At 45.9% G+C, this 18,880-nt stretch overlaps 1 protein-coding gene across 4 annotated transcripts in view; it reads right to left on the bottom strand.

Annotated features, from left to right (window-relative positions):
• The window catches only part of LOC144771520 (uncharacterized), a 107,232-nt gene that overhangs the window by 84,764 nt on the left and 3,588 nt on the right, over nt 1-18,880 (bottom strand). For all 4 annotated transcript variants that reach the window (XM_078655932.1, XM_078655930.1, XM_078655931.1 and 1 more), the window contains exon 2: nt 15,451-15,501. In XM_078655932.1, coding sequence (XP_078512058.1) covers nt 15,451-15,501 — 51 coding nt within the window. The remainder of the gene's footprint in view (nt 1-15,450; nt 15,502-18,880) is intronic.

Here is an 18,880-nt window from a genome sequence, read left to right as displayed (position 1 = left end):
TGAATTAAGGGTCAGAAACCCAAGTAGTGGTTAAAGAATATAGACTGTAACTACACAGATATTTGTACTGAAAGATTGTTTGTGTGTAAGGAGTGTAAAGTAACCTGAACACTTTGGGTAAACTAAGGTCTTTTTCTCTCTTGTAAATCAATAGCAGGTATATAGCACTAGTCTGAGACAAACAAGAGTCTGACAAAACCCATGGAAATCAAATTAAGTGAAGTCTTTCTGGAGGTTCACCTACACAAGATCCTGAGGTCAAGGATCTTTCTCTTTCTTTCTTACCTTCCCCCATTCCCTTCTGGGGCACTGCTGATTTGGGGTTGTTGCACCGGTCGGAATTCGTCCTAGAGACTAGAGTGGAGGTCAAGCATTATCCACGCAGACAAGTATTCAAAGTAAGTGGATTTAACATAAAGCCAAACCACAGCTGACGTTTTGGCTCAGACGAGATGGACCCTAAGGATCATATAGACACACATGGTTTATCCCAATCATCAACAAAGGAGACCTCTAGTTCACTTGATCTGGCCTGAGCCCTGGCTTGCATGCAATCCGAGGTCAAGACCTTATGGCAGGAGAATCAGATACTCAGGGTTGAGTTAGATATTGTTTGAGGCACTCTCTTTTGTTAAGTGACTTGGGAGCAATACCAAAAGAGATACACCCATTAATTCATCAGTCCCATTTTGGCAACCCTGATCATAAGCCCTTATTTTTCCCTACCCCATGAGGGAAACAGCCTATGAACGTGGCCGTAACAAACCCAACCCTTATCCCTCTGCCCCCTCCCATGCAATGTTTTGGAGATAGTTCCAAGTTCAATGCCCTCTGGAGACAGTGTCAGTTGTAATCCTTGTGCAAGCCTGGAGAATTCACTTCCAATGCAACCAAAGTAGCATTTATTATTTCCTAATTGTCGACTTGCAGAAAGCGAATAGTCAATCGTGCGGCTATCTAGATGCAGGAAGGTCCAGGTTCTCAGTCAAAGAGCCAGGTTTTTAGTAATCTAAGGAACTCCTGTACAGTAGGGAGGTCCTGAGGTGCAGCGGGAGGCTGGTCCAGGCTTTGGCTGTGAGATATGTGAAGGAGCTGCGTTATATGCAGGGGATTATGGGCCAGCACAAGTAAGGAAGAGCAGGGATGTCCGGAGGGTTTGTGGAATCTCAGACAGTGGTTGATGTAGGTAGGTCTTAAGTCATGCAGTGCCTTGAACACATGAGTGAGGAGCTGAAACTGGCATCTCTTCTGAACCATGAGTCAGTGGTGTTTCTGAGAAGGGGGTGATGTATTTGCTTCAGCATTCTGGATGGTCTGTATTCTTTGAGGTAGGTGCAGGGTTTTTCAGTAGTCTAGTTGACTGGTGACAAGGGCTTTGGGTGATGGTGAGTATCGCGTTTTGGGGAGGCCACTTGAAAACCTTATGTAACATCTTAGGATGGAGAAGAAGGAGGATGACTCTGTATTGACTTGGGACTTCATGTTGTGTTTGGTGTCCAGGATGATACCAAGGTTCTTGCAAAAAAGAACAAGTGATGGACTGAATGTGGATCAATGTCACACACTCCCCCAGTCAATAGATCTGGGCCCAAATCCATCGTTTTTTTGCACTCCACACCACCCTGGGTCAGATAATGGCTTTATGCAAATCAGCTCTGACCCTGTTGCCCCATGGGAACAGTCCAGTCCGAACTACAACAGCCATATCTTTCCCAGACCGGAATCAAGCATCCGAGGACCGGACCGGTTTCGAGGTAACACCTCTCTTCAGCCCGGCTAGCTTGACTCCAAGTGGTGTGGAGTGCCTGGGACCCACGTCTGGGCATCCCCAGCGCACTTAGGGCGGCAATTGCAAAAAAGAACAATTGATGGACTGAATGTGGATCAAGGTTCTTGGCATGCTCATTTGAGGTTGGGTCTTCCCCCAATTCTGTGAGTGACCAGGAGGCATCCCACAGGGATTTGTCTCTGCTAAAGTTCAAGACTTCCATTTTGTCTGTGTTGAACTTGAGGCAGTTATTCCACATCCAATTGGCAACACTGGTTATGTATTCATGGAAGTTGGGTCTGGCAGCGGTGGAGTTTTCATAGAGGGAGAGGATGAGTTGTGTGTCATTGGCATCGGATATACTGTCAGTTGGATCTGACTATGTTGGCAAGGGTGGACACGTAGATGTTGAAAAGGGTGGAGTTGAGTGAGGAGCCTGAAGGGACTCCCCAGATGATTGGTTTGGGTTTGGAGGTGAAGGGTGGAAGGTACTTTGGGTTCGAAGGAGCAGGGTGGAAGGTGGACTAGTTGTGTTTTATTGGTGAGGAAGGAGGAGATCCATCTGAGGGTGGCTCTTTGGATGCCTATGTTGTGGAGCATGGCTATGCGTGAGTGGTGGGGGATGGTGTTGAAGGCTACTGAGAGAATGAGAAGGATAATGGTGGCTTTTTTCCCGAGCCCAGATGTCATCTGTGGCCGCAACCAAAGCTAGCTAAGTGTTGTGGTGGTTCCACAGGCACAGAGGGGTGCAGACAGACTTGCCTTTGGCGCACCTTTAGCACGTCAGCTGCGAGCACGCTCCGCAGAGCAGCCACCATTAAGTATGTCCTGGGAGGAGGGAGGGGCACTAGGAGGCAAAGGGCGGGGCTGGTAAAAAGGCGGGAGGGAGAGGGAGAGGCAGGAGAAAGGAGTGGGGAGAGGGCAAAAATGGTCAGCAGCAAAAATGTATTAAAAGGTCCCAAAAAGGCTGGAAAAAAGCAAAAAGAGAGCAATAAAGAATGTAGGTGAGAATGAAGCAATAGGGAAAACACTGAAGTGGGGAGTAATAAAGATGGGTGGGAAACAGGCAGTAGAAGCAGCAAAAAGGGCAGGAAATGGAGAAGGAATAGCAAAAAGGGCAGGAAGAAGAGCTGGAGCAGCAAAAAGGGCAGGAAATTGAAAAGGAAGAAGCTCAAGAAAGTAGTGGCGCAGAAGCAAGAAGAAGAATACAGTAGAGGAGAGAGGGCTTGGAAAAAATGGATCCTGTAGCTGTCTGAGGGCCAATAGAAGTGAGTGGAGAGCTAGACCTGGGCACCTGCTGACTGTAGACTGGTTGTTGAGACCCAGAGTCGGAGGAAAAACGGACCTCTCTCTTCTAAAGGGGGCTGAGGGATGATTTAAAGGAGTTCCTAACTCATATTGTCGACCCCCTAACAAAATGCTCTGAGTTTATTGGCCAGGTTGTCAAATTAGATCACCGACTCTTTGAGGTAAAGGCGAACAACCCTTAGGCGAGACTGAATTCCTTGTAGCAAAGACAGACAGGAAAGAAAAGGACAGTATGGCCCCTGATTCCCTAGAGTATATGCAGATAGGAGGGGTTTGAGGTCCCATATCAAGTGAGGGACAAAAGGGAAGACAAAAGTTAAATCTATGCCTCTATTGCGGCAATGCTGGGCACTTTGACCGGGACTGCTTAACGGAGCCTAAATCCATGTGAAAGACAGAAGGAGTTGCCAATCAACAGATTCCGTAAAACTAGAAAGATTGGCAATGAGGTGGTCGACTTTCCAAGCAGAGTACTCCCAATATTTGTCTAACACCATGGGAAGTATCCCATGCCAGCTAACCATCCTGGTTACAAAAATCATTTGACCTTAAAAATGAAAAGTATGGCTTATGTTACTAGATTCAGGAGCTACTGTCAATTTCTTAGATCTCACTCTTACAACCACCTGAAAAATCCCTTGATTAAAAAAAGAAGAACTTGAACCAGTGTGAGCAGTCAACGGCTCAGAGCTCTCATCAGATACAATACAATCCAATACCAAACTATTCCTTTGTCTTTGGTTTGTGAAAACAGTCACACTGAGACCCTGACTTTTGATCACATAGACACCCCAACCTTCGGGGCAATTTTGGGGGTGCGGGTTGATTGGGCTCAGCGTGTGTGACCTTGCATTTGCAGCATTGTCGATCCATGTGCTACAAAACGGCTCAAGATCTAATTTCTCCTTTGAACCGAGCAATTATTGACGAGGGAACTATACCAGACCTACCCATTGAATATCAAGACTTTCAGGATGTCTTTGACCAAAAAGGCCACTCAGTTAAGTCCCCATAGGGAGTTTGACTGCAGAATCGATTTAATTTCTTGGGCAGTTTCACCCTGTGATAGAATTTACGCCCTGTCTGATTCAGAAACTCATCATCTAAAGAGCTATCTAGATGAGTTTCAAAACATTGGTTTCACTAAGAATTTTTCCTCACCTGTATCCTTCCCATTGTTCTTTGTTCCTCAAAATGTACAGAAAATTGCACAAATGTATTTACTACAGGGCCCTTAACAGAGTCACAGTGAAAAATCGCTACCCTTTACCCTTAATCTCCATTCTGTTGGGTTAAGTACAGAATACAGCCATTTACACCAAATTGGGCCTGCGACAGGCTTACCACCTGATCAGAGTTAAAGAAGGTGTTGAATGGAAGACGGCCTTCCAAACTAAGTTCAGCCTCTTTGAATACATAGTAATGCTGTTCGGGCTCTGTAAAGCCCCAGCAGTGTTGCAGTTATTTATTATGCAGGTATGAGAGACTTATTCACACATTTGTCATTGTGTACGTAGTTGACATCCTCATTTACTCCTAGAATCTGACTGACCATGTAACTCACATTGGGCCAGTCTACAATGTCTATGTGAAAACAATCTGTTTGCTAAATTTGAAAAATCTCCTTCCACAACTCCACAGCATATTTGGGTTATTTTCTCTCCCCAAAAGGCATATCTATGGATAATAAAAAGGTGGTTGCAATCATGGATTGTTGAGCACCTATCACAAGAACTTCCTGAGTTTTGAGGATTTCTATAGACAATTCATTACCCATTTTCTCAAATGATTACATAAATTGCTAGGCTTTTGAAGAAGAATGTAACTTTTCACTGGTCCAAGGAAGCCGATCGAGCCTTTGCCTTGCTTAACGACAAGTTCACATCAGTCCCGGTGCTTACGCACCCTGATCCTATGCATTCTTTTTTCGTCAAACCTGATGCCTCTCAAGTAGCAATGGAGGGGAGGTTCTTTGACAGCAAGGGAGTTCTGCAGGACTCATGCATACCATAGCTAACTTATCTAAAAAGCTGTTACCCGCCGAACAATATTGCACAATAGCTGAGAGAGAATCACTCACCATCAAGTTAGGTTTTCAGGAATTGCAGCATTACTTATTAGGAGCTGCTCATACTCTAAGCTTATAAAGAAACCTAATCTGAAACCCATTCGATCCCAACACCTATCGTCCCATTTCACACCTTCCATTTCCCACTAAACAAATAGAAAATAATATGAATTCTCAGCTTACACAGTACATGCAAGAGAATCATAGCCCAGAATCAGCCCTGATTAAAGCCACAAAGGAGATTAGGGTTGTTGTGGACAGAGGTGTAGCAGCAGCACTTTTTCTCCTTGACCTGTAAGCAGCATTTGATATGGTTGACCATGGGATGCTGATCAACTGTATCAGTACTTTGGGTATCAAGAATAGGGCCAAATCCCTATTGACGTCACAGATGACAATCATTAGAACTGGAGACCTATGAATCAGCTTCCTTTTCTCTCCCGTGCGGGGTCCTGCAGGGCTCATCTATCAGCCCGACTCTATTTAATATTTATGTTACAGGCTGGCTCTTCTGGTCAAATCTTTTGGCCTTGTGCTAACCTTGTACGCAAACAATACTCAAATTGTCCTGTCAGCCTTCACACACTACTACAGTGTCTCAGGAGGGGAGGAGTAGTTGAGAGGGCATGGAAATGGTTGGAGTCTTTTCTGCGGGACCGCACCTTCCTGGTTGCACAGGGTGCTTTTCGATCTGATCCCGTCGGCTTTAAGCAGGGGGTACCGCAAGGGTCCAGCCTAAGCCCTACCCTCTTTAATCTTTGCGTCACTCCTGTGGCCAAGATAGTGGAAAAGTATGGTCTAGAAGTAGTGACATATGCAGATGACACGCAAAAAACGCAATTGGTGGCGGCCCTGTTCCAGCCGAAAGAACAGGCAGCGGACAATTTTCGCTATTGCCTGCAGGAATTGGCATTATGGATGGCCGACAACTGTCTTAAATTAAACGGAAATAAGACAGAGGTCTTAATAGTGGGCAAAAACCAATCAGTGTGGACTTCGGCATGGTGGCCAACTGAACTGGGTCCCCTACCTCAACCCAGTAACCAAGTAAGAAATCTGGGGATGTGGATTGATAATAAGATCTCTTTCGACTACCACACCAAACGCGTGGCAGGCATATGCTCCTCCACAATGAGGGTCCTGAACGAGACGCTGGACTATCTGCCCATGACTGCGAGAAAGACCATGGTACACGCACTGATTACATCCAGGCTGGACTATGGCAATGTCCTATACCTGGGAGCCAATGTCAGATGCTCACAAAGGCTGCAGAACGTGCAGAACGCGGTTGCATGCCTAGTCCTGATGCTGCTTAGGAGAGCCGCCTCTAAGAGAGCGCTGAGTACCCTGCACTGGCTTCCAATCAGAGAACATGTGGCTTTTAAAACACTCTGCATTGGCCACCGGATTCTGCAGGGGAAAGGCCCCTCCTTTCTGCACAACCTGCTTGCACCATACCATCCAGCCCGCCACCTCAGATCCAGCGGGACTGGAAGGGTGGAGGTGCCCAAGTTCAGGAGAGTCAGAATGGGTGGCCACTCCTTCCGGGTCCTGGCAGCCCAGGGCTGGAACAAACTTCCCCTGGAACTACGACTGGAGAAAACTGAGCTCAAGTTCCGAAAAAAACTGAAAACATTCCAGTTCGCCAAAGATTAGGGCTTGGCTTGGGGCCACCTTCTGCAGCAGTTCACTATCCAAGAGCAGTCCGCAGCGTGGGGACACACTAGTACAGTGTAACCAGGCGCTATATAAGCTTATATAACTAACTAACAAAAATGGAACTGAGGTTTTCGCCATTTTTTCTGACAGCATGTTAGCAATTAGCGCCTGGATAAAACGAAACTGCCATGAACTTCATTAGAATAAAACCAAGGTGGTTCTGTTCAGTAATCTCTCTCCTGTCTGGTCTCCTAGCTGGTGGCCAGAAGAATTCCCCCCCCCCCCCCCCCATCCCAGAGTCCGAGGCAAACATTTAGGTATTTTAATAGATGAAAATCTAAATTATAAACTACAAGTTAACTCTCTGATATCCTCCTGCTTTGGAAACAATTCCCTCTTATTCCAGCGCAGTCTAGAAAGACAGTAATCATGGCGTTAGTCCTTTCAACATTGGATTACTGCAATAGTCTTAATATTAACATGTAGGAAAGAAACTTCAACAAGCTACAGATGCTTCAGGCTCCATTCTGGGACTTCTAATTTGAAATCGGTGGCCAAGGACATTCAGCTAAAACATTGGCTTCCAACAAGAGATGTAATAAATTTAAGGCTCTGTGCATAGCCTACAAAGCATTACATAAAACCGGCCCTCAGTTCCTGAAGCACTCCTTTCAGAGATACATCCCTGGAAGATTGTTGCGCTCGCTAGGGGAGAATCTTATGACAACTCCCAGAATCTACAAAGATAGCTGGGGAGGCAGAAGCTTTGGAACAATATGCCCCCTCACATCAGAGCTTTGCCCACACTGATCTCCTTAAAAGCCTTAAAACCTTAAAAATAGCTCTTTAACAATTACTTTCCTCTACTGCTCAGTAGTAGTCAGGGTCAAGACACCTCAGGGTAGATGTGTGCTTAACAAGGTGCTGCAACATAAATTAACATGATGTTTACAGACTACAAGAATTAGCAATTTTTTTCAAGGCTTAAACCCAAGGAAAATTTGGGAGCTATTGGTTTTTGGTGGATATGATTTTATTATCACCTATCACCCAGGGGCTCAAGAAATAAGAGTAGATATCCTGTCATGGTGGGGATATACCACCTAAGAAATGAACATCATGCCTCCACAGAACGTAATCTCCCCAGAAAGTGTTCTTGGAGAATGCCAAAAAGAAGCCTTGCTCGAAAGAGTAAGAGAGGAGGCCCTTCAGACTGATAGAGGAGAATGATTGACTGATGATGGGAATATCATACAGGATGGCCTCTTTTACTATCAACAAAATGTATTTCTACCTACCCCAGAGCTTTAGTTTGGTGTCTTGAGACACCTCTCTCTGGACGTCCAGGTATTCAGAAAACCATAGAAAATTGTAAACAATGGTTCTGGTGGTCCACTCTGTACAAAGACACGCACTACTATGGTCATTCTTGTTCCACATGCATCCTGAATAGGACTCACCATTCGTCACCAGTAGGACTCTCACATCCTCAATCCGTACCTGCATATCACAATAATGTTTTTTCACAGACCTTTTCAATTTCAATGGACACACTATGGTCTGGGTATTTGTAGATCTGTTTTCTAAAACGGCACACTTTGTACTTCTAAAGAAATTCCCCATGTCGATGAATTTGTCCTCTCTTTTCCTTCATCTAGTTTTGCAGCTTAATTGCCTCCTTACTGTCATAGTTTCTGATAGGGGTTACAAATCATGTGTAAATTCTGCAGAGCTTGTGCACCTCCTTAGACATTAATGCTCAACTCTCATATGCCACAAACTGATGGGCAGACAGAGCAAGTAAATAAGTATTTGGAAAAGATTCGTCGATGTTTATTGGCCACTCATTGTTTAGAATGAGAACAGATATTCCCGTAAGTTGAATTTACATACAATAGCTCTGAGCATTGTGTCACTGGGACGTCCTCTTCATACTGTGTAAAAGGAAAGCATCCACAAGTTCTAACTGTAGATCCACCAAGAACCACAAAAATGTTCTTTCTATCAAGGACTATCATTATAACTTATCTCAAGTTCAAAAAGACATTAAACAATGGATACAAGTTTCGAAAGAACAAATGGAAACCCAAGCCAATAAGCATAAACAAGCAATAGCTTGATTACAGAGGAGATCTGGTATGGCCCCCACAAAGAACATAAAAATGGTAGGGCCCGTAAGCTACAGCCCAGGTATCTGGGTCCTTTCCTATCCTGATGGTCAGCAACTCATTGTCAATGAAGCTCCAATTGCCAAATGTGTTAGCAATACATCCGGTGTTTCATGTTTCTTTACTTCTACCTTGTTGTGAAGTTAGCAGACTAGTGGTTGTGGGTGGATCCCAGGGGAGGACAGGAAGAGGAGGGGACGGAGTGAGAGGAAGGCAGTTAGAGTAGGGACAGGGTTGAGACAGGTTGCAGATAATAAAGCTCCTGAATATAAGAACCTGTGTCTGTGGTTCCTTGTAGCACGATGCTACAACTGGCGACGAGGGTGGGATGAGCTAGACTGCAGCCCACAGAATCGTGTGAGAGCACCCTGTCCCCTGCAGCGTCGAGAAAGAAAATCTGGTGCCGTGTGATGCTGCCAGCCAAAGAAGAGATCAGCAGCAGGTGACCCTGCCCCTCCCGTGATTGTGGGAGCCCAGAGGGAGCCGCTACCGCGAGCGCTGAAACGCTCGAAAAAGAAGAAGCCTTCGCGCCGAAAGCGCGAGCCCCGCCCGATGCGTGAGCTTTGGCACGCTATCGGCACCGAAGGGCGGGAACCCAGAAAGTGAGTTGGGAGCCTACCCCAACCTCACCTGACGACTGCTGTGGCCGGAGAAGAGTGAATTCTGGGGTGGACTAACCCCACGAAGGTCTGCTGCCAAGCGCTGCTGAGCGCGATAAAATTGGAGCCCGAGTGAGCTCCGACGTCGGAGAATCTCACGCCGGATGCGTGAGTCTTGGCACGCCGCCGCCGAGGACCCTGCAAAGTAAGGCGGGAGCCCACCCCAACCTCACCTGACTGTAGCAGTGACCAGAGGGAGCTGAATCTGGAGGGTGCTGCTCCTTAAAACGACCGCCGGTGAGTCCTGGGTGAAGAAAAAGGGTTGAACGAAGAGAGAGAAAGTAGTGTCTGTAGATAACCACGGCGGCCATCTTTGAGTCAGGCAACTTTCAGGACACCTTCCCTGTGCAAACTGTAGGCGGCCATTTTGAAGTCAGGCATTGAGCAAGAAACAAGCATTGGCAACAGAAAATAAACAAGCATTGGCAAAGAAACAAGCATTGGCAACAGAAGTTAAACAAGCATTGGCACCAGAGAATAAACAAGCATTAGCGAGACCAAGTGAGTTTGACAAAGACACAAACAAGCACTGGACTCCATCTCCAAACAAGCACTGCATAGAGGCAAATAGGAATTGAGAAACACATCCTGCAGAATGGTGTCCGATGATGATAGCAATCCACCTGCGAGCACCCGAACCCCTCAAGGTGACCACTGGGGGAACCATGGGTCCTAAATGGCAAGAATGGCTAGAAGAATTTGAAGATTACATAGAAGGATCAGAAGTGATCGTGGACAAAAAGAAGTTGATTGCCCTGCGCAACTTGGCGGGGCGGGAGATAGTCAAAATAATCAAAGACCTTCCTGCCACTGAAGCGGACACCTATGACAAAGTGCGTGACTCATTGAACAAAAGATTTCTTCACAAAAAGAACGTCGACTATGAACGCCATACATTCCACTCGGCTCGTCAAGGGAAGGAGGAACCAATGAGTGCCTTCATGATGCGCCTGAGGAGACTAGCCAAGCATTGTGCATTTGATAATTTCTCAACAGATGCTGCAATAAAGTCACAAATAATTGATGGGTGCCACTCCGACCAACTGAGGGGACGATTATTGAGAAAAGAACATAGCCTCGACGATATAGAGGAGATGACACGAATCTTTGATCAAGCAGAAGAGTATGCAGCCGACATCGAAACGGGGCACAAGGGAAGTCGCGAACAAGTGCGACGTGTGCACGCCAAGAGTGATAATCGAAGGAGTTCGAGAGACAGACAATGGAGGTCACGCCCGTCATCTCGTCAAGAGCAGTCAAGATATCAGCGGCGAGAGCCGTGGAAGAAGGAAAAGAGATCTGAGAACGTGAGGAAATGTTACCGTTGTGGGTATGATTACCCCCATGTAGACAGCTGCCCAGCCATGGGTCAGAGATGTCGGAAGTGCGGTCGAACAAATCATTTTGAAGTGATGTGTGGGGAATACAACAAGGAGAGACGAAGTGGTGCCACAAGGACAGCTCAGCCTGACTCACGAAGAGGTACCCCGAGAATGTCCCGGTCCGACACCCGAAGACACCATGCACGAGCCGTCCAAGAACAAACTGAGCAGTCTTCTGGGTCGTCACACTCCAGCCAAGAGTCACGTCGGTCCAGGTGGGAACGGAGGTCACCATCCAAGGAATCTAGGCCGTCATCCAGAGACTCAACATATACCATTGAATATCTGAACTTAGCCGCAGATCCAGACCAACTAAAGACATATCCCCGGCTGGACATCAAAGTTGGCAATCATGATACAAAGTTTGTACTAGACTCAGGTGCATCCCTGAACTATATTCCAGTCACCGAATATGAAAGAATGAGTCCGCGTCCTCCTCTGACCTTTGCACCAGTCAGAGTCTTCACGTGGATGGCTAAGAAGCCACTTCCCTGCCTTGGGAAGTTCTCGACAACCCTTAAACATGATGACACAACTATCTCAGCGGTCATCCATGTCATTAAAGGCCCAGAAGCGGACTGTCTGCTGAGCCTACCGACAGCTGAACGTCTTCACCTAGCGGAAATCCTTTTCAAGGTCAGCGGAAACCAAGATGTGACCCGTCAGTTTCCCAGACTATTTCAAGGACTAGGCAAATTAAAAGACTGCCAAGTGCGATTGCATATTAATGAACAAGTCAGACCCGTCGCTCAACACCCTCGACGGGTACCGTTTCATCTCCAGACCGCTGTGGAGGAAGAACTCCAGGATTTGCTAGCCGCTGATATCATCGAGCGCACCGAGGGTCCAACACCGTGGGTGTCCCCAGTAGTTATCGTTCCCAAAAAGGGCACGGCCAACAAAGTCAGACTCTGTGTGGACATGCGCCTGCCCAACACTGCAATCGAAAGAGAACGACATCCGGGACCACATTTGAGCGATATGATCTCAGCTCTCAACGGGGCAAAGGTGTTTTCCAAGTTGGACTTAAATAAAGGATACCACCAGCTAGAATTAGAGGCAAAGTCAAGATACATCACCACGTTCGCAACCCATCTGGGGTTGTTCAGATATAAGAGACTCAGTTTTGGAGTTTCCTCAGCAGCCGAAATATTTAAAGAAGCCATTGGGCAAGTCATTCAGAACATTCCCAACACACTCAACTATAGTGATGACATCCTTGTATATGGTTCTGATCTACGAGAGCATGATATCGCACTCAATCGCGTCTGCCACGCACTACTGGAGGCAAACCTGACTCTAAACAAAGAGAAGTGCGAATTCCACCAGGACACACTGAAATTCTTTGGTCATATCTTCTCAGGCGCTGGCATGAAACCTGATCCCGACAAGATTGGGACTCTGAACAACACCAAGAGTCCCCAGGATGTCAGTGAGCTCAGGTCATTTCTTGGAATGGCCAGTTATTGTGCTCGCTATATCAGGGACTACGCAACAATCAGCCATCCCCTTCGCATCTTGACCAAACAAGGCCAACCGTTTGAGTGGACTCCCCAATGCGAGAAATCATTCAAGGAGATCAAGAAGGCGGTGGCATCTGCGGATCACCTGTCATATTTTAACCCACAAAGAAAGACTGAGATAACTGTGGATGCCAGCCCCGTCGGGCTTGGAGCCATCTTGGCACAGTATGACAATGACTCAGATCCACGTCGAATCATTGCATATGCGAGTCGTAGCGTGACTGACCCGGAGCGGGCATACTCGCAGCCCGAGAAAGAAAGTCTGGCCGAAGTGTGGGCATGTGAACATTTTCATGTTTTCATGTATGGTAAACACTTTACTTTAATCACAGACCACCAAGCTCTCATCACCATTTACGGAAACCCACGATCCAAGATGCCCCCAAGGATCGAGAGGTGGGGCCTAAGGCTACAGGAATACACGTTCACTATCATCCACAAGCCGGGGAAGTCAGAAAACCCGGCTGACTACATGTCCAGGCACCCACTTGCATCGTCAGTCTCTAATTCATCCATTGCGGAAGAGTACATACATTTTGTGACTGACCAAGCTCTACCTCCCGCTATCCCAATGGACACCATCCGAGAGAGTACAGCACAAGATGTTATCCTGCAGAAGGTCCTGCGCAGGATTCGACACAATAAGTGGAGACATGATTCTCAGGATGAAGAGACTGATCCTATCATTAAACATGAAATGCAGGCCTTCCGGCATGTGTGCAGTGAACTGTCAGCCACCACTGATGGCATACTGCTGCGAGACCAGCGAATCGTGATCCCCACTCAACTGAGACAGGGAGTAGTTGCCCTTGCCCATGAAGGGCATCGGTGGATTGTGTCAACCAAACGTGCATTAAGGGAGCGAGAATGGTTTCCATATCTCGACCAAATGGTGGAAGCCACCTTGAAGGACTGTCACCTCTGTCAGCTCACAAGCAAAAGTGACCCTCCAGCACCACTGCACATGACCCCTCTACCACCTGGAGTGTGGCAAGAGATTGCAATTGATTTCTATGGACCCCTGGCATCGGGCAAATATGTGCTGGCCATCATTGATGAGCATTCTCGATATCCCATTGCATACTTTGTACCGTCTACAAACGCCGCGAGTACTCTCAAAGTACTTGATGAAGTCTTTGCGGCCTGGGGAGTTCCCTCAAAGGTAAAGACGGACAACGGACCCCCATTTAATGGACAAGACTTTGCAGCATTTGCGAAACATCTAGATTTCCATCATCGCAAGATTACACCCCTCTGGCCACAGGCTAATGGAACAATTGAAAGATTCATGGCCACGCTCAAAAAGACTTTTCAACATGCGACCGCGGAGGGAAAGGATTTACAAGTGGCACTCAATGAGGTCCTCCGAGCTTACTGGACAACTCCTCATGCAACAACGGGGCAATGCCCGGCAACACTCATGCTGGGACGTCCCATGAGGAATCGTATTCCAACGTGGGAAGGGGCCTTGCGACCATCATCGTCACCCACTCAAGACCATCAAGAAATGATGATAACAGACAAGCGCAGAAAAGACAAAATGAAGTCATATGCAGATCACCGGAGAAGAGCGAGGTCACTCTCGCTACATGAAGGAGACCATGTGCTCGTCAAGCAAGAGCAGCAGAAAAAGACCGACTGCCTGTTCAAGGATGAACCGTTGCTGATCACAAAAAGGAAAGGAACTATGTTGACCGCAGAATCAGAGCAGCGACGAATCACGAGAAATATCTCGCACTTCAAGAAATTGCCACGAGACATCACTGGAACCCTGCTGAGTGAAGTGGACACTCCCTGTTCGGAAGAACCACATTCAGTCAGTTGTGAGAACACTGGTCCAAGCAATGAGACACGGAACAATACTAGTTCGAGAGCCAAGTCACCACAACCTCATCGTGACACACGTCCACCCAAAAGACTCATTGAAGAAATGGACTAAGAAGTCAATGTGTTTATTTGTTTTGTTACAAAAGGGGGAGATGTTGTGAAGTTAGCAGACTAGTGGTTGTGGGTGGAGCCCAAGGGAGGACAGGAAGAGGAGGGGACGGAGTGAGAGGAAGGCAGTTAGAGTAGGGACAGGGTTGAGACAGGTTGCAGATAATAAAGCTCCTGAATATAAGAACCTGTGTCTGTGGTTCCTTGTAGCACGATGCTACATACCTTATTGGGCATAAACTCACCTTGAGGGCCCCCCTCCTCCAATTTGAACCACACAGAGTTTGAGGTCCATCACATGTTGGATGCCAAGAGAATCAATTATCTATTTTATTAGGTTGATTAGAAAGGATACGGACCAGACGATCGTCCATGGGAACCAGCTGCCAAAGTCCACACACCCCACCTTTTGTGGTGCTTTCATGCCTAGTATCCCACCAAGCCCCGCTTAGTAGGCCACTCTTTGTGAAGAACTGTCAAGGATCTGGGTTCTCTTGCTCCCTTTTGTGTGGTTGTGTCCTGGAATTTTGTTATGTCACTCATATTGCCATCTTCCATGGACTTTCGTTCCAAGGACCTTTTGTGTTCCAATGGATCATTTCCTGGCACCATTGATTCCAAAGACCCTTTATGCTGCCCCACACTATTCCCCAGGGCCTTTTGTCTTTTGCCCTTGTCAGTCAATGGCTTATTCATTCCCCCGGGGCCCTTTTTGCCTACTGATCGTCTGACCCACTCTTTTTGAGAAATTGGTGTCATTAGAAATCTCACTGAATTTCGGATGTCACATAGTAGCGGCTACCATCTTCCTTGAGCATGGTGTAAGTGCCATGCCCAAACCATAATGCCTTGCTTGGCTTTATTCCATTTGAAGAGAGTGGTTTTCTATTCCTGCCCTTGCTTGGAAATCTGAATTCGTGCACGAAGACCTCCCGCCTCGAACCCTGATACTCCTCCTGGAGTCCCCATGACATCCTTACCTGGCTCTTCTCTCAAACTTTGAGCCTCCTCGTCTGCCTGAATTCTTCTTCCTGAAAGAGTAAAAGGATAAAAAGCAGTGTGAACACATTTTTAAGGATTCTCAACCGAGCCAATTGAAAACTAAACAAAGACTAAGGCGAGTACACTAACTGACCTTTTTTCTTTGCTTCATATTCACCCAACATTTACAACTGCTATAGAAAACTTTGGACTCACTCTTGGGAGCTATTTTAATCTAATTTAAGGAAGTAACTGTTTTCAGAGCGGATGTCAAGCAAGAAGGTTCTCTTCTCTAGTCCAGAGGACAATCCTGAAGTAACGGACATGAACCCAAGTAGTGGGTAAAGTTTATAGCCTATAAGTGCATATTGTTACTGAATTATTGTCTGTGTGTAAGGAGAGATGATGGAACTTGAAACCTTTGAGTAAACTAAAGTCTCTCTCTCTCTTTAAAATAGATAACATATATACAGTGCCAGTCTGAGACAAGCAACTGTCTGACAGAAGACACTCAGCAATCAACTTAAGAGAATGATTTCTGGAGGTTCCCCTACACAAACTCTTGAGGTTTAGGATCTGTTTCTTTCTATCTTCTCTACTCTTCCATTCTGGGACACCTGCTGATTTGGGGTTGTAGCCCTGCTTGGGAGTTGCTCTGGAGGAGATTTGAGGTCCAACTTTGTCCCCATATACAAATTCCAAGTGAGTGGCCTTGACAGCAGTCGCAAGCTTATAGACACACAGAATTAAAATCAAACAGGGAATTCCGCATTCAAGAATTCACTAGAGTCGCCAATATTATTGTGTTCATGTATTATTTTTAGGGAGAATCCATTGCAGCATATTAAAGCTAACCATCTCACTCCCATTCATCTAGTTTATTACAGTCTCACAGAAAGAGCCTGGAATAACTTTCCACTGGCTCTGCAAGCTCTTTCTTGCCACCATCTTTTTCTCAGGAAACTAAAGACCCTACTTTGAGTTCTGGCAGCGATAACATAACATAAGATATATAGGTTGAGAAAGGTGGTCTGTCTTCTATGTCTTTGGTGGGATCTCGAACTCATTGGGGTGATTTACTTACCTCATAGGTCTCAAATAGTAAAAAAAAAATGTTGAAGTGCTCTCTTGGTACAACAGGGCTTACTAAGTGAATAATTTACATAAACAAATTCCAAGGTCATGAAAATTTTGAATTTTCTATACATTATTTGGAGTGGCACAAACATTGACTCCTGTCTTGAAACCATTTGTCATCAATGTGCATGGCATTCACATGGAAAAAGCAGCACCAAACTGAAAAACGGTTCTGCTAATTGCACAGAGGTTTGAAGAGGGCAGAAACACTAAATCATACTCGCATACTGAATGAAAATCAACATGCCTGCATGGACTGTGGTAGTCAACTCACGAAATAGCACGTACTCAGTTATCCATGACTCTGACTAAACCTTCTAGAGGGCAAGCATATAAATGCTAGCTTGTGGACACAAATTGTGCATATTGAGTATTTCGGATGGATGATGTTACCACGCGATCAAAATGATCGCGGTACATCACAACGCAGCTTTTACAACGAAAGTCGTTACCACGACTTGCGCTGTAGGGTGCTGGACTTAGGAATAGTATGATTTACTATTCCAACTCCAGCCTACGTACAGTAGGGAAGGTTTTGAAATAGTAAATCTACTATTCCTTTGCCTAGAGCGCCCTCCAGTGCAAGTCGTGGTAACGACTTGAGTTGTAAAATCTGCATTGTGATGGCACTGCGGTGTTTTGACCGCGTTGTAAAGGTTGTTTACCAGTATTTCTATTAACAATGTAGGGAAATTCCAGTGGCTTGGTGAGAATATTGGTTAAACCAAATGTAAATTCTGCTTATTGTCCTCAAAGGATAACTATAGAAGCAGACACAGCGGTGTGCCAAGAATGGAAGAGGAGGAGTTAAAATTCTTGAAACATGCACTAAAGCAGGTATAATGGACCCACCTAGACATGCCACAGCAGGCTTTATTGTTGTATAAAGTTAATTTTCAGATGGGGAGAGTGAGCGATTGACATCATCCCACTATCCTCATGCCCGAAGGTAGGACTGCAAGAGATAATCACACATGTGACATGCACGAGATAATCACACATGTGACATGACATGCACACTCTGTGAATGAATGGAAAAGAATTGACTAAGGGGTTGTAAGAGAAGACAGGAAGAGTGAGTGGGTGTGTAGAACTAGAGAATGGATGCAGAGAGAAAATGAAACAGAAACACGAGGCACAGGAGATTAGAGATGTTGAGAAGGAGTAAAGAACAAAACAAATTTAAGAAGGAGATGTAGCTATTAAAGTAATTCCTCAACAATTGAAGCCAAATGATGAAAGCCTTTAGCAACGGCTCTCTTAATCTTTCTATTAATATACTCTGACAATGCATGTTACATTTTTACAACCCTCCAGCATGTCTGCCACCATGAGAGGATATCAGTAAATGTGCCAACAGGTCCAGTCAAAAATAAGGATTGATATTAAAATCAAACAATAATGGCAATAGCAGTGCACGCCAGGAAGAGTGATTCTCTACCGACTAATCCAGTCTCCTGGCAGCCGACGAACACCACTGAATACCGCGGCTCCCGCCGCCCGACTGTGGGCGGTTCTTGTCTGTATCCGCTACCTCCGGCTCGAGCCTCTATCCCTTGAGGCACTCCGGCATTTTAGAGGCTCAAAAACGTTAAGGCTTTTCATTGTAATTGTCCTGATGATGGACCCTGTGATTTATTAAGGGTCCGAAACGCCGTCGACCTCATAAGCACGAAAACTAACTGTGATTACTATAGGATGTGTAGTGCTTAGTTGTGATACTCTGTACAATTGTATTGTTGGTAGAGTACTTGATTTGCCTTAAAAGCCCTTCTTTGCTGTTTATATCAACCCTTTGTACCTGCTCTGTTGGTACTGGACACAGGCTTGTGGTCCACACTGGCGGACAGTTGGAAGGTACTTCGTGTGATTTAATACATGGATCTTGAGTAAAAACTCTGAAAGACCCCTATCCGGCTGGATATGTCTTTCTAAAATATAGATTGACTCTGTCTATATTTCATTGTGTGTTGAATGCTTCCAATGCTGGGGACCATTGTTGTTTGATAAAAGTATGCTCCCCGAGGTCCCTGCTGACTAATATTGGGGTCCCTTGTTGTTGTTGAAATAGCAGTGTCAAAGCACAAATACCATACAATATTCCAATGGGAATCTATGGGAGATGGCAAACCTCGTGCCCTGTCACGAGCATGTATATACCCGTCTACAATTAACAGAGATGTGGGAGTAGATAGACCCTAACAGCAACAGTCATTAACTAAGTGATATTAACCTTTATATCCAACGGATAGGGCAATGCCAGGTAGTTTTTGATCAGGGATGGAGCACTAG

This window comes from Lissotriton helveticus, chromosome 8, assembly GCF_964261635.1.
Source record: "Lissotriton helveticus chromosome 8, aLisHel1.1, whole genome shotgun sequence".
In the NCBI taxonomy this organism is placed as follows: Eukaryota; Metazoa; Chordata; class Amphibia; order Caudata; family Salamandridae; genus Lissotriton; species Lissotriton helveticus.
The sequence above is the reverse complement of the archived record's forward strand: the minus strand, read 5'-3'. Positions and strand labels throughout refer to the sequence as shown.